Here is a 16,139-nt window from a genome sequence, read left to right as displayed (position 1 = left end):
TAGATCAGCTTGGGGAGCATTGACATCTCACATTAAACCTTACAATCCCTGAGCATAAGAGCTCTTTCCAGTTATTTAGATATTCTTAAAAACTTCAACTTTTTGTGGTTTGGGGAGTATAAGTTTTGCACATTTTTTTAATTCAACGACTAGCTATGTTCCTTTTGATACTACTTGTAAAAGGAGTTTTTAGCTTCATTTTTGAAAAGTTTATTATGAAAGAAAAAATACAATTGATTTTTGTGCACTGGTCTTCTATTTTTCAACCACGCTAAACTCCCTTATTAGTTCTAATAGTTTCTTAATAAATTGTTTTGGATTTTCTATATATAAAAGATCATGTCTTTGCAAACAGAGATTATTTAACAACTTCTTTTCTAACCTGGATGTCATTTAATCTTTCCTTCTTGCCTGACTGCCCTAGAACCTCTAGCACAATGTTGAGTAGAAGTGCTGACTTCAGATATCCTTGGCTGGTTTCTAAGCTCAGTAGGAAAGCATCCTTTTTTTTTTTTTTTTTCAACCACCGAGTATGATGTTAGTTGTAAGTTTGTCATAGATGTCCCTGGTGCCAAAAATGTTGGGGACTGCTGCCTTAACAGATTGAGAGTTCCCCTCTCAACCCAGTGAGTGTTTTCATGCCTAATAGTGTCTCACTTTTCTCTAACTGTATTCTTGTTTCTTCATCTTTTTTCTCTGTTCTCTGGACTATATAATCTTTTATCTATCTGTATACACATTTCCTAAATCTTGGTTCTGCCAGTTTAAGTATACTATTGAGCAGCCGTTAATAAAATTTACATTTCGATTATTGTACTTCTCAATTCCAGAATTTCATGTGTTTCTTTGTAACTTCACTTTATTATATTCTGCCCTTGAAAAGATTTTGTCATCACAGTTTGCTTTAATTATGTAATAATGGTTTCTTTTAGTTGTTTAGTCACATTTATCATTAATACTTATTTTTTTCTATTAAGTTCTTTATATATTTAGATATTTACTTTCATTACATGTATCATTTACAAATATTTTCTCTCTCTTGCTAGGTTGCCTTTTTGCTCAGTTAATGATTTCCTTTGCTATGCAGATGTTTTACAGTTAAATGAACTCCAACTGGTTTATTTTTGCTTTAGTTGCCTCTACCTTTAACGTAATATCCAAGAAATAATCTCCCAGTTCAACGTTAGGAAGCTTTATCCCTATGGGTTCTTCTAGTAAGTTTTATGATTTCAAGACTTATATTTAGGTCTTCAATTCATTCGAGTTGATTTTTACATATGGTGTGAGATAAGGGTACAAATGTAGATATACGTTGAATTATCAGGTTGTGTACTTTCAACAGATATAATTTCTAATTGTCACTCCCCTCCATACAGTTGGAAATAAAAAAAAATTTTAACCTTATTCAGACCAACTCTTTATGTAGTATCCCACTGAGCTTATTTGACTGATAGCCTGATGAGGCCATTGTCCTCTCCACACTAGCAGTGGCAGAAGACTATGCCTTCCAGAACCTCAAAAGCCTCCTTCATGAGGGTAGAAATGCCCCAGAATCCTGCAGTGAATTACTCTCTATGCTGGGGTCCAGGTCTTGCCTCAGGGTCTAGACCACCAAGAATAGCAGGGCTCATCTTCAGAAAATAAGAGGCATTTATTGCCTGAACTTATTGAATAAGAGCAGTGTTTCTTTTCTTTTTTGAATATTAAGAAGTAAATGTTCCAGCAGATGAGACACAGGAAATTATAGCATGGTCCTAATCATCACTATTGGCTTGGACCCAGAACAGACACTTGATAAACAGACCCATGCTATGATAAAAGCTGGGAGAACAGAAGAGCATCAAAGGGATCTTGATGGCAAAGGCAGCCCTTCCCTTCCCCAATCACATGCTCCACCTCCTCTCACTGCAGCATCTGTCTCTGAGCCTTCTCTCAGCAGAGCTATAAATCCAAGCTGGCTTCTCACTCCCCACACATCCACTCCTGCTCTCCCTCCTCCAGGTGACCCCAGCCATGAGGACCCTCAGCCTCCTCGCTGCCATTCTCCTGGTGCCCCTCCAGGCCCTGGCTTGAGCCACTCCAGGCAAGAGCTGACTAGGCTGCAGCCCAGGAGCAGCTTGGGGCAGACCACCAGGACTTTGCCATCTCCTTCACAGGGCACATAAGATCAGGTTTTAGAGATTCAGGTGAGAGCCACCAGCACTGCAGAGCCAGGAGTCTAGAGAGGAAAACCAGGCACTTCTAGAATCAGACCCAATAGCTGGTTCTTTCTCTTAAGTGATCACCTCTCCAGGCCTCAATTTCCTCAAGTGTAGACTGAAAAGACAGAATCAGACGATATTCAATGGACATTGCTCCTCCAAAGGTATTTGATTCTGTGAAAAGTCAGTGAAATTTAGTAATCTTATGCTATGTGGAATCACGCTGGGGAGTCTCTCTGGCATCGAGGATGAGAACCCACTTGGAAAGAAACATATTTCACTTTGTTAGAGGAGCTTCACAAATGGGAAGGGACCTAAGGGTGTACTCAAATGTGTGTGTGAAGAAGCAGCATCACAAAAAGTGAGCAAATGAGAATAAGTCTCTAATCCTGCCTGTGAGCAGCACTGCTGTGTACGTTGATTCCTATTGATTGAGCTGATCTTGCTGCTGCTGTGGTGTGGCCACCATGATGAATGCAATCAGCCCAGTAAGTAACTGCACGGGGATTCTCCTTACCAACCGCGTCTGACCCCAGTCCCAATGCCTGATGCTTTCTCTGTGTCTTCAGGCTCAACGAGGGGCTTGGTCTGCTACTGCAGAATATCAGGCTGTCATTTTTCCAAACACCACTATGGGACCTGCACCAATAGTGGGATCATGGAGCACAGAGGAAAATGTGTTCATCATTTGCTTTGAGATCTAGAGGAGAACTTTTATTACTCCTTTACCTTGTCTTCAATTTCTTCCCTTATTCCTAATAAAGTCTTTGTAGCAAGTTCTCTGTGTTTGTACCTGTTTGATGTTTAATGCACCTCTTAGTCAAGACTCTTTGGGATGCAAGCACCAGAATCCTAAATTAAGCTTTTTAAGCAAAATACAACTCCAAATTCTAAGAATATCAAGGACAAACATTGGCTTCAGACACAAACTGATTTACAAGCACAAATTATGCTGCCAATTTCTCCTTCTACTTCTCTGTCTTTTCACTCTGCTTCACTTTGATTGCATTCACTCAAAGGTAACTCCCATGTGTTAGGGAAAACAGTCATTGTCAGCTTTCAGTTTACACAATCATAACATCGCTACTTCTTAGGGAAAAAACCACCATGTTCTTTCCTGAAGTGTTGGAGTTTCATTGAACAGACACAGGTCACACATCTGCCTTTGAAGACCTGGGGTTGTCACAGCTCTATTGAAGAAAATTTAATTGAGATTGGAATGAACAGTTAAGAAAGCTGTAATGGGCCAGGTGTGGTGGCTCATACCTGTAATCCCAGCACCAAAGAAATGGTTCCAGACCGGGGGCAGTGGCTCACGCCTGCAATCCCAGCACTTTGGGAGGCTGAGGCAGATGGATCATCTGAGGTCAGGAGTTCGAGACTAGCCTGGCCAACGTGGTGAAACCTCGTCTCTACTAAAAATACAAAAATTAGCCGAGAGTGGTGGCACATGCCTGTAATCCCAGCTACTTGGAAGGCTGAGGCAGGAGACTCACTTGAACCTGGGAAATGGAGGTTGCAGTGAGCTGAGATCATGCCATTGCACTCCAGCCTGGATGACAAGAGTGAAACTCCATCAAAACAAAACAAAACAAAACAAATCCTGTAACGAGTACAACGAAAAGCATAGGAGCACCTCCCTGTGACACACTCATCATCAATATTTTCCACCTATGCCAGGGAAAATCTTGATTTCATATTCATAAACTTGTCTTCACACAAACAAAACACAGATTCCTCAACTGTATTCTGAAAAATGCACCCTTGAGACAGGAGAATAAGGAAATAGGATAATCAAGGGTTAAGGCACAAGGAAAAGAACAGCAGGTGCAGCCAGTTCCAGGCAAGATTAGGCAGCACACCAAATTCTTTGAGCTTAATAAAAACACTAACTGGGGGGCTCTTGAGCCACTTGCTTGAACTGGCTCCCACTCTGTGGAGTGTCAATAAGTCTGTACTTTCGTTACTGCATTCTCAGGTTGCTTTGGTTTGTCTTTCGTTGCTTCGTTCTTTTGTTGCTTTGTTTGTACGTTTTGTTGAATTATTTCTTCAATGCACTAAGAATCTGGACAACTCACAGTCAAGATCTTCCATCTGGTAACACTCTTGTGTTCCCTTAAAACTGCAGAGTACCTGATTCTACCTGAAAATACAGTTTTAAAGGGGCACCGGGAAAACAGAAGTGAGGGAAAAGCTATCCAAGTAATCTGCGTCCCGGCTGGTGCTGCAGGGCGCTGAGGTTCTGATACTCAGAACGTGCTGCACATCAGCCAGTGAGCAGGAAACCAAGTCTGCAGAAAGGGAATGAACCAGGAGTTCAGCGCCCTCTGAGATGCTCAGAGCAATTACCGGGAAGGCCACAGCGCCCCCTGTTGTCCTGCCTCCAACTGCAGCCTCCCCACCAGGCACCGCACACGTTGAGTATCTACCTTCCTGAGCCTGTCTTTCTCCTCTCCTCCAAGAGGACAGGGTCGCTACTGGTGTCCCTGAGGCCAGGCTGACATCTTGCAGAGGTGTGATGTGACCCTTCCTGTCTCTCTTCTCTTTCCTTCTCTAGGCACCCATTGAACCTTGAACACTAGTTCAACATATCCTGCAAATAGCCTATGAGAACATGACCACAAAGCCCCAGGAAGGATTCCAGCGTGAGCCCCAGAGCCCTGGGAAGGATTCCAGCGTGAGCCCCAGAGTCTTTATTTTACTTTAAATTTAGTAGTGCTAGTTTGTGATTCCACAATACATTTTTTGAATAAAAATATGTCTGTTCAAGCCTTGGCTACTCTTATTGGGTGGTACTGGTAAAATGCCCCAAGAACACTTACAGTGACAGAGAGACCACAGTTTGCAAAGGAAGAAATAGTGTTTCAAGTGGATTATTCACCATTCTTGAATAAAACAATCTAATGAGTCCAGACGCAGCTGTGACCACCAACACCAACCACAAATGCCCAGCACCCAGGAGAAGGAACCAGGTGTTGTCCACGTCCAATCCATGCAGATTCCGAGCAGGTCTCAGCCCCACACTGAGGCTCTGCCTGTGTAAAGAGGCAGCTCAGGGTTCCAGGCACCCCACTGAGACACTGCACAGCTGGGGAACCTACTGCAGACCTCAAGGAGGACACAGTGGGTTGGTGTCTGACAAAATAAATGCTCCCAGATCTTCCCCCTTGTGTAGACAGTGAAGGACACATATTATGATTCAGGGGGTGAAAAACAAGCAACCTTCCTTGGGTTCCTGTCACTGCCTTGGAGTTGGAGTCATGTGGTCCTTGAACTAACTGCAAATTATTCGTAACTGTCCACTGGGCCAGGATCACTTCATTTTGGGGCAGCTGCCCTTCACCCAGAAGTCCACCTGGCTCATTCCTCCAGCTCCTGGGGTCTCAGCTAAAACATCCCTTGGTCACTGAAATCTTTCCTGATTTCCCAATTTAAGATTGCCACAAGTTCCCCTGGATACCTCCAACCTCCTTGTTCTCTTTATTTCTAACGGTAGCATTTCAAACCATTTCGCATCCTATACATTTCACTTACTCTCGGTAACATTTGTCTCTCTTTGCTAGAAGGGAAGCTGCATGTTTTGCTCCTTGTTGTACCACAGTGCCCAGAAGACTGCCTAACACATAGCTGGGGATCAACAAATTAATTCTGAGTTATTAATTATCCCCAACATCACATACTATTACAAAATTGCATTATTATTACTCAACTTCATAGAAAAAAAGCTGAAACCTACAGAAGAAAAAATTCTGCATGTCAGTTCATGTGATACCAGACCTTTCAAAAACTAAAAGCTTTTAAGAATGAAATATAGGAGAATATCACTGGTAAAATGTGGCTTTATGTAACATTAGGACTTTAGAAAGAAGAGATCATTTTGTCTTGGAGTGGCAAGGATAGATTTTATGGTGTATCTTAAACCGGAACATAAAGATGTTTACAACTGAATAGATTAAAAGGAGGGTTAGAGAAGAATGTTTGCTGGAGAGAATGGTATCAGGGACAGAGATATGCCAGGTCAGGGTCTGAGTCTGCTGGATTTGGAGGAATTGATGTTGCAAGAGAAAAGGATGAACTGGTAATTTGAACTGATATTCTCAGAGGCATCCATCAATTTAAGGGAAAGGGGCAGACGAGGATGCAATATCCCTGCTCCTCTGTGTGGATAAAAGCATACTGGTAGAACCACATTAAGATTCAGCTACTGCAGTCTAGGGTGGGCGATGACAGCTGCAAACACTAAGGACAGAGAATGCAGGGAGAGGTGTGAGGGTCTCCAAACAATGGGAGCAACTTGCTTAGCCTCAAATAAAACCCAAAGCTTATTATTGGAATGCACACACACAGGACATTTATGGAATGCCAGTGAGATATTTCTACCTTAAATAAACCACTCATATAGTAGGAGAAGAAAATAAAGAATAAGTCAAATATGAAGCTAACCCTTTGAAATGTCATTTTCCAAGAAGAAAGTACCCTTTTCTCTGTGGGAGGATAGGAGCCTACCTTCCATAAATACAAATTGGGAAACACAGATGGCCCAATCACACTGCTCAACCTTCCTGCCAGCAACCTCCAGTACTTTTCCACCAGCTCACCCTAGGGCTTAAACTCTCCTGTGTTTGGCCTCAAGAGAGCTGAGTTCAACTGCTCTCCCTATTGCAAACAGTTAACACCTATTGGGACATTCCTCAATAACCAATTCCTTGGCATTTCAAAAAAGTATCTGGTGCAATTTTTCTTTTAAACAAAGGATACTGGCTCGTTATTGTTGCCGTTGATATTTTGTGCTTGTTTATATGATATTCTGAACTCTGTTTACAACAAGAAAATAATGTAAGAGATGAGAAAAGTACTTGTTCCCTTTTCTGAACTTTGGCATATTTTGTCTTTTGCTGCTAAAAGCCCCGTAACTCACGAAGAAACTTAAGATTATGAGAAGTTATTTTTCACTCTAATATTTCCCAGAAGGTCACTCTCACTACTTCTCAATGCTTTGAGATCCTGGATAACAGTGAACCCCCTCCTCTTTGCCCCAGCCCTCCACCCATGGCCACCCACTAACTCCTGCCATCTCCTGGAATTCCTCCATTTCTGCACATCAACTATGAAGCTCCCCATCCCTGACTCACCTGCTGTCCTTCCAGCCTCTCACATAGCTGCCCCTCCTTCCCTGCTGATCAGCATTAACAAGGCTATTCTGCCCCGGGGTTGTGCATGGGAATCACCAGGGAGCCTGATGCCCCAGCTGCCCTTGGTACACCTGTCATCTGGTCTCAAGCTGCCCCGGGACACTTGTCATCTGCTCTCATCTCCTGTCCTTGTGCACTGCACCATCTTTGCCTCAGGTTCTCTGAGTCTGGTATTTTTGATGTTTTTCAGATCTCTTAATGGGGTCTTGAATTCAAATGTCAGAAACCAACAACAAGCTAAGTTAACGTTTTGACTCCTATATCTTGGAATTGAGGAGGAATTCTAGCTTCAGGAATTGCTTGATCCAAGAAATCAAAGCATGAGTTACATTGTGGTCTTCACCTTTTTTTCCCCTTTGTTTCTCTTGAACTTACTTTGGGCTCTCTCCCCAGGTGACAACCATGTGAATCATCGTCATCTCTCTATGACTTTTGTAGCTAATCTCCTGGAGAAAATCCCTACTTCTTCCCATGTTGTTCCAGCCAACCCCCAAGTCTCGTGGCCTCCTCTGAGTCTGTCACTGTGGGGAGGGGTTGACACTCCACCTGGCTCCCACACCACCCCTGCTCTGAGCAGGAAGAATTTAAACTAAGAATGGGTGACGGGGGTTCTTCAGTCACTCCAAAGAGTCCACAATTCCACGCTGCCATTAAAATGGGCTCTTTGTGACACTTTGGGAATAAGGTGAGAGGGTTCTGTCCTACTTCAACAATATTATAGAGAGGCTGAGATTTACACACACAAAAAATGCACACATTCAACTCACCAAGACCGTGCCTTCTGTTCATCTAGGACTGTGTGAAAAGACACCACAGAAAGTAGTGGATTGAAACAGCACAATCAGGTCTTCACTCACACATTTGCAAATGGGGTTTGGATCCTTCCACGGGCATAAGAGGCGAGGTTCTGCTGAGATCTGAAAATTTCAGGGCCAGGACACTCGTGCACAGGTGGCAGGTGGTGCTGGCTCAGCTGGAAACTCTGAGAAAGCTGAAGGATGAGACCCTGTGATGTGCTGGGGCCAGATCAGGCCAGCTCATGAGAGAGGAGTTTTTGTGTGATAATTCTTAAACTGTCTATAGCTGGGAGCATTTTAACCACAGAAATTTACAAACATTGCAAATCAGAGTTTTGTTTTTTCCTAGAAAGCTGGTTGCTCTGTGTTCTCTAGCCCATCCTTGCAGGTGGGCTCAGTTCCTCTCCCTGTGGGATGCTTAGTCTTCCTCCAAGCATGGTATCTGGGCTCCGAAGGCACCAGCCCTCTAAGCACATGTGGATTGCTAAAAAAAATTCAAAATGTCGTGAACTAAGTTACTCTAATATTGCCTGGAAGGTCACCCTCACTACCTCTCAACGCTCTGTCCTCTGAGACAACAGTGACCCTTCATCTTCTTTGTTCCAACCCTCCACCGCATGGTCACACCCTAACTTCTGCCACCATTCGGAATCCCCTGTGGAGGCTAAGAAGTCCAAATCAAGGTGGCAGCAGAATCAGTGTCTGGTGGGAACCAGCTTTTTGGTTCATATACAACATCTTCTTATTGTGTCTTCATCTGGCAGAAGGAATGAAGGAGCTCTCTGGGACCTCTTCTACAGGGGCACTCATTCCATTCATGAGGACTCCACCATGCTGACCTCCTCACTTCCAAAAAGACCCCTTCTTTTAATGCTATCATCCTAGGGTCTAAGACTTCAACATATGAATTTCAGAGGAAAAATGTCTCAGACCACAGCACCATCCAAACAGAGATAGAAAAAGACACCAGTTCACTAGCGCCTGATCCCAGAAAACAGCATGGCATCTAGTTCCATGTAGTCTATTGGTCAAAATGTCACCCGTCCTAGACCTAACAGGAGAGACCAGAAACCTTTCTTTCTATAAAAAATAATAAAAGAATTTAGGGACCATATTTTAAAATAGCTCAAGGAAGCTATTTCCTTATGGTTTATTGTAAAATAATCCTGCTGCAATCCTCAACACCAGACACACAGACAGCTTGTGAGAGGCGGCTGGGAAAGGCAGACAAAGGGCAGGGACTTGGAGCTCCTACCTGTCCCAGCTGGATCTGCAGGCCCGGGAGTGACTGTGTGGCACAGGCAGCACCAGGATCCTCCCTGCAGGACAGTGGACAAAGGGCTGAGGGGAGGGACAGGGCGATGCACTCTGAGGAGCTGGGAGGTGGAGGGTCCTCCTCAGAGCTCACGTCTGCGTAGCCCCCACTGTGCCCCATGGTAACACGCATGCTGTGTTTCATGACTACCCTTTCCTACCGGGTCAAAACCATAACCCCAGGGCCCCGCCCAAGGTCCACACACACTGTCTGCTGGGGCCACCAGACACCATAAACATGTGTGAGAATATACGTGCTGCTCCTGGAAGCTTCTCTCCTCTCACACCTACAACCCCTCCCACAGCTTCTCCAGAATGTTTACCCCAGCCTGATGATGGCAAGGTTTTTATTTAGTCTACACTCGCTTCAATAGTCCCTAAAATTCAAATGCGTGTGTCTGAAAAAACAGCTTCAGCTGCATCTACTTATAGTGTCCACATGTGGACACTGATTGTCTACACTGGCTGCAATCAGTGGAAAAAATCAGGCTGGGGTTGGGGACTATGGATCAACATGGAAGTGAAAGTACTGTAAAAAGTCTGTAGACATAACACCTTTTTTGTTTAAACCACAAAATTCTGCCAAGGTTCTGGTGCAGCCCAAAGAGAAAAGTGAAAAGGACCATAGAGAAGAATATTTCTGTTCTAATTTGAGTTTTGGAGTTTGAGAATCACCTGCGGAAGGATGGCGACAATGCCTAGGTGTGACCTCAGTACAGACTGAGACCCTGCTGGGGCTCTGGGCTGCCGAGTCCTGACCGCAGTCTATGGAGGAGGCAAGGATGGGAGCATGGCCATGAGGCAGACACAGAGCAACGTCCCAGCAGATGGTTCCCAGTCCTGCAGCCAAGAATGGGAGGGAAGGAGAGCACAAGACTGGGTTGGGGCAGAGAAGGCCACCCCTCCAGGGACAGGAGCCACCAGTGACTCTGAGCCAGCTGGAGTGTCTCTGTTCTCCCTGAGCTCCCCAAATCGCTCTGGGTGCTGCATGTAAAGCCACCGCCTGGGCCAGGACACAAGGGCAGGGCTGCTACACCTGCTCTCCCTCTTCCTGGACAGTGGCCAGGATTCTGTAGGACACACTCATGGCCCCTCCAGCACTGTTGTAAAGATTCCGGGCATCAATTTGTCGTCAGTGGGCTGACAAAGTCCCCTTGCAGTTAAAAACCAAATCCTCACCACTAGTGTCCCAGCCACGTTGCAGCAGGCCCTCCATGTACTGGGACTTCGTGTCTTTGGAGACAGCTATACCCCACTTGTCCATTCTGCTGAGGCCCACAAATGCCATCACCCAGAAGCCCTTCACATCCATTGGGGCCACAGCAGGATACAGTGTGTTGCTGGCCCAGCAGGTGATCTCTCCAGGCCATGCCCGGGTCCCGGGTTCTGAGTTTCATGGGGAGGCCCTCACTACCACCCATCACAACTCTCAGAGCCTCTGGACAAAGCACACCTGTCCTGGCTATGCGCTGCTGCACATGTAGTCTTCCAGGGACCATAGCTCCTTATGCCCTGCGTGGAGCAGGTGTTCTCTTTACGTGGCATTTCTTCACTTTCTCCTTTAGAACCACACCTATCATTGATTCAGATGGAGGCTCACACCTCAGGACATCACAACACGAGGGTGGGTTAAGGGACTCTCATTTAGTCCATCGTCCCCAAGCCACCAGCCTCCTCAAGCAGCACGGTGACCTCCTAAAGTCATGGTTATTAATGTCTCTGGATGTGCTATGGACACCCAAGGCACCAAGGGCCTTCCAAGGGCCGTCACGTTTTTAACTCTCAACCCCATGGCCACCACCGCCTCATCACAATTGGGCTAGACCCACTTTGGTGCCTATCTTGGTGATCACAGAAGAGTTAGCTTCTTTTTTCCCTTACAGATAACATCATTTACATGTTCTCCAACAATGAGACCTCCCCATATCATCGCAGGACATCCACCATCTCAACATCAAACATGTACTGAACAATGGACTGTGGATGGATAGTAAACTACGATCTTCTGAGGATGACACCCCAGGCCCACTGGCACCCAGCAGGACCACGAGGCTTTTGCTAGACCACACCTCTCCATTTCACATGCAGCTTCTGGCAAAAGCTCCCTTTTTTACCGGTTTTAAAGGTTAGCTAATATTTCCCACTTACTTCTCCTGGCAGGAAGTAAGGATTATTGCTCCAGAACCCACCGAGGGTGCAGTCAGAGGCAGTAAACGAGAACAAGAAGCCTTCAAACTAGAGACACCAACTACGTCAGGAAAAGACCATATGGAAGCGCCATCACCAAACGTGGCCATGGGGGAGAAAGGCTCCAAGGAAAAGTGGGTGCCAGCCAACCCCATCATCAGTGTCAATATAGAAGCACTGGGAAGAAAGCCCTGAGTGACAAGATGTCAGTGTTCTTTATGATTGGCCTTGCTTGGTATCTTATGTACAAATGGCTTGTGGGGTAGCTGTTTAACCCAGGCCTGGCAGCCTAGAGGGCTGCTGGAACAGGACAGCCCTAGTCAGAATTTGTACCCCAGACTGGAAAACTGGGGAATTCCCTGTAAGCCCTGTTAGAGGGGCGGCACCCCAGATACAACCTGACCTGTGTCCAAGGTGGGCAACTCAACCCTTAGATATTGAATGGGTCCCATGGCACCAATGCTTAAACACCAGCAGCCCTCACAACCACAGATCGTGTTTTAAGGATGAGGAGGTAGTTCTCTGGATGCACAGGCTTCAATCCAAATGGGCTCATGACGCCGCAGCACACACCCAGACTGCAGCCTGAAGAGTTGGAGCGTTGCATTCACAGAAAGCATCCAGACATGATCATGGGCTCAGGGATACACCTGTTCTCCGATGGGTACGAGTTAAGGATGGAAACTCCTATGCCTCCCAGAAAGCACCACTCAAGCTTTTGCTGAATGCTTCTCTGAAGACCCACAAGGCCTGAGAGGCTGTGCAACACCAGCAGTAAAGTGAATGCCCAAACTCCCACCTCCTTTCTTGGGTGGCCATCTGGAAAGGCCACCCCCACCCTGATGGCTAATGACTCAGACCAGTTCCTGGCCCAGATGATCCTAGACTATTGTTTAACCTTAAACTGTTCATTGGCCAAGCAAACAGGTGCTAGTCACCTCTGGGGAACCACATGCCGCGTGTACATCCAGTACTCAGGAGAACCCAAAAATGTCTGTTCCACATAGCAACAGAAGCCCAGGTAGCACTCAGTCTCACCTGGGTGTTCTCCAACATCCCAGCTCAGCCAAATGGCTTTCATTGGTTTTTATGGTTAGACCCCAGGTCCTCGGGACACTGCTTTAGAAACACATTCCAAATCCTCCTCTGTGTGCAGGTGGCATTCCTATCCTAGTCTCTTTGCAGGGCGTATACTATGATACGCAGCCAGGCTGTCCCAGAGGCTTTAAATATTCCCTTGGTGCAGGTAGTTCAGCTTAGCCACAGCCAATGCATCACAGGGTCAACTGTGTTAGGAGCCATTGAGAATCCATAGTTGGTTGCTGCCTGGGCCTAGCCAGGGCTGACCAAGGTAGATGAGAGGTTCCTCTGTGGAGTTCTACTTTAACCTCACCTTCCCACCCAATTTCTCAACTGTCCTTGCCACCACAATTATTTAATGGACCCAACAGAAAGTAACCCCGGAAATTAGGACACCTCATCCCAAAAGACCTTTAAATAGGGGAAGTCCACTTGTGCACGGCTGCTCCTTGCTATAGAAGACCTGGGACAGAGGACTGCTGTCTGCCCTCTCTGGTCACCCTGCCTAGCTAGAGGATCTGTAAGTACTACAAAACTTAAACTTTACACTGACTTTTCATCATTGAAGCTATGCCTCCAATTTGACCTCTGACTGTGGGGCCACCCCAGAGGGACCCAGCGGGTGAAGCCCTGCTAGGAACGTCTGTCCAGACCTCTGGTGACTGCTGGGGACAATGGCTTCCAGCTAAGTTAATAGAGAAACTCAAGCAGTTTCCTTCTAAACACACATGTCACATGTCCTAGTTGACATGTCCAGTAGAGACTATCACAGGTCTTTGGAACATTCTTTTGAGAGAAACCTATTTAGGTCCTTGGTCTGTTTTTCAATCAGGTTGTTTGATTTTTGCTATTGAGTTGTTTGATTTTTGCTATTGTTTGAATTCCTTATGTATTCAGATATTTGCCCCTTCTACCACGTAGGTTTTGCAAATATTTTCTCTCATTTTCTGTGTTATCTTGTCACTTGGTTGATTGTTTCCTTTGCTGTGCAGATGCTTTAGCGTTAAATGAAGCCACACTTGTCTATTTTCCCTTTTATTGCCTGTACCTTTGTTGTCATAGCCAAGAAATCACTACCTACATCAATGTCAAAAGCTTTATCCTTCTCTACACTTCTAGTAGTTTATGGTTTCAGTTGTTACATTTAGGTTTTCAATTCATTCTGAGTTGATGTTTCTACATGGTGTGAGATAAAGATTTAAATACATACATATATAAAATCATGAGGTAGTGTACACTATAAATATACAATTGTTAATTGTTACTCAAGTCTAAATAGAGGTGGAAATAATAAACTTTCTTTTTTTTACTTAAACAACTCTATGTCACTGAGCTGATTTCACCTTTAGCCTGATAAAATCATTGTCCTCTCCACCCTGATTCCTACAGGAGACTACTCACCCAATAACCTCAAAAACCTCTTCATGAGGATGGTAAGTCACCTGAATCCTGAAGTGAATTACTCTCTATTCCATTGGAACTCATATAGGACACCAGAATCTAGACCTCCAGAGAACAGGAGGACCCATCTTCAGAAAATAAGAAGTATTTGTTCCCTGAGCCTGTTGAATCAAAGTGCAATTTCTATTCTTTTGGGAATGTTAAAAAGTAAATAATAATATTTAAGCAGGTGAACCCACGAGTAACATAGCAGGGTCTTTCTTGTCATTATTAGCTCCAACCTAGCACAGACATTAAAGGTACAGACGTATACTAGCATGAAACTGGGAGAAGAGGAGCATTCGAGCAACCTTGAGACCAATGGGCCTCTCTTATAAAATGCACACCTCCTCTCACTGAGATTGAGGAAGGTTTCTTGTCTCTGAGCCTTCTCCCAGTAGAGCTATACATCCAGGCTGGCTCCTCCCTCCCCACACAGCTGCTCCTGCTCTCCCTCCTCCAGGTGACCCCAGCCATGAGGACCCTCGCCATCCTTGCTGCCATTCTCCTGGTGGCCCTGCAGGCCCAGGCTGAGCCACTCCAGGCAAGAGCTGATGAGGTTGCTGCAGCCCCGGAGCAGATTCCAGCAGACAACCCAGAAGTGGTTGTTTCCCTTGCATGGGACAAAAGCTTGGCTCCAAAGCATCCAGGTGAGAGAGGCAGGCATGCAGAGCTGCTAAGTCTAGAGGGAAGGACGGGACATAGGTTCCAGAGTTGGGTCTCAGCAGTCTATGTCACTGAGGTGGCTTCACTTAGAATCTCTGGGCATTGATTTTCTCATCTATAAATTGAACAGAGAGCCAAATAAACCTGAGAAATTGTATTTCTCCAAAGACTTGATTCCAAGAAAAGTCTGTGAAATTCACTAAGTTTAAGATATGAAGAGACAGACTAGTTATTTCTGGATCTAAACAAGTAGACTTAATTGTAAAGAGAACATTTTACTCTATCTACAGAAGAGCTTTTAAAAACTGCAGCCAAGCCTGAGGTTATGTTCAGGTGTGTGTGTGATGGGGCAGGAATGCAAAAATGAGAGCAAAGGAGAATGAGTCTCAAATTCTGTGTGACAAGCACTGCTCTGCGTGTTTATTCCTATTGACTGAGGTTGTTCGTGCTACCGGCTGCAATGCAGCCAGCATCACCTGTCAGCTAGCATGTGACTTCCCCAAGATTCTTTTTCTTACCCACTGCTAACCCCATACTCAATTTCTCATGCTCTCCCTGTCCCAGGCTCAAGGAAAAACATGGCCTGCTATTGCAGAATACCAGCGTGCCTTGCAGGAGAAACTCGCTATGGAACCTGCATCTACCAGGGAAGACTCTGGGCATTCTGCTGCTGAGCTTGCAGAAAAAGAAAAATGAGCTCAAAATTTGCTTTGAGAGCTACAGGGAATTGCTATTACTCCTGGACCTTCTGCTCAATTTCCTTTCCTCATCCCAAATAAATGCCTTGTTACAACATTTCCGTGTTTACACCTCTTTAATGTGTGATATGTGTCTGTGTCAAGACACTTGGGATACACGTACCAAAACGCAAAATCAAATTTTTGAACAATATAAAATTCCAAATTCTAGGAATTTCAAGCAGGAGTTTGGGCTTCAGATCCAAATTGAAAAGAAGGCCCATATGACACCACTGATTTCCCCACCCACTGCTCTGCCTTTTCACCTTGCCTCATTTTCTCTGGATCCACTCTCAAAGAGCTCCCGTGTGCTGGGCAAACAATCGGTGTCAGCTTAAATTTCATGCAGTCACAAAATCATTACTTCTCCGGGAAAAAAAACCATCCTCTGTGCTAAAGAATTGGAGTTTCATTGAACAATGTCAGATTGTACATTTTCCTTTTAAGACATAGGGTTACAAGAGATCCATGGGAAAAACTTTCATTCAGAGGGAAATGGGTTGTTAGCAAAGGCGGGATACATGG

The 16,139-nt window shown here is 45.1% G+C and overlaps 1 protein-coding gene across 1 annotated transcript; it reads left to right on the top strand.

The window, feature by feature from the left end:
• Positions 1 to 13,217: 13,217 nt before the first annotated feature.
• On the top strand, positions 13,218 to 15,670 carry LOC129395845 (neutrophil defensin 1-like). The gene is made up of 3 exons (XM_055107264.2): positions 13,218 to 13,291; positions 14,675 to 14,861; positions 15,442 to 15,670. The coding sequence occupies exons 2-3, from the start codon at positions 14,687 to 14,689 to the stop codon at positions 15,549 to 15,551; spliced, it is 285 nt and encodes a 94-aa protein (XP_054963239.1). The 5' UTR covers positions 13,218 to 13,291; positions 14,675 to 14,686; the 3' UTR covers positions 15,552 to 15,670.
• Positions 15,671 to 16,139: the final 469 nt, after the last annotated feature.

Source organism: Pan paniscus, chromosome 7 (assembly GCF_029289425.2).
Source record: "Pan paniscus chromosome 7, NHGRI_mPanPan1-v2.0_pri, whole genome shotgun sequence".
Lineage (NCBI taxonomy): Eukaryota > Metazoa > Chordata > Mammalia > Primates > Hominidae > Pan > Pan paniscus.
This window is presented reverse-complemented; position numbering and strand designations above follow the sequence as displayed.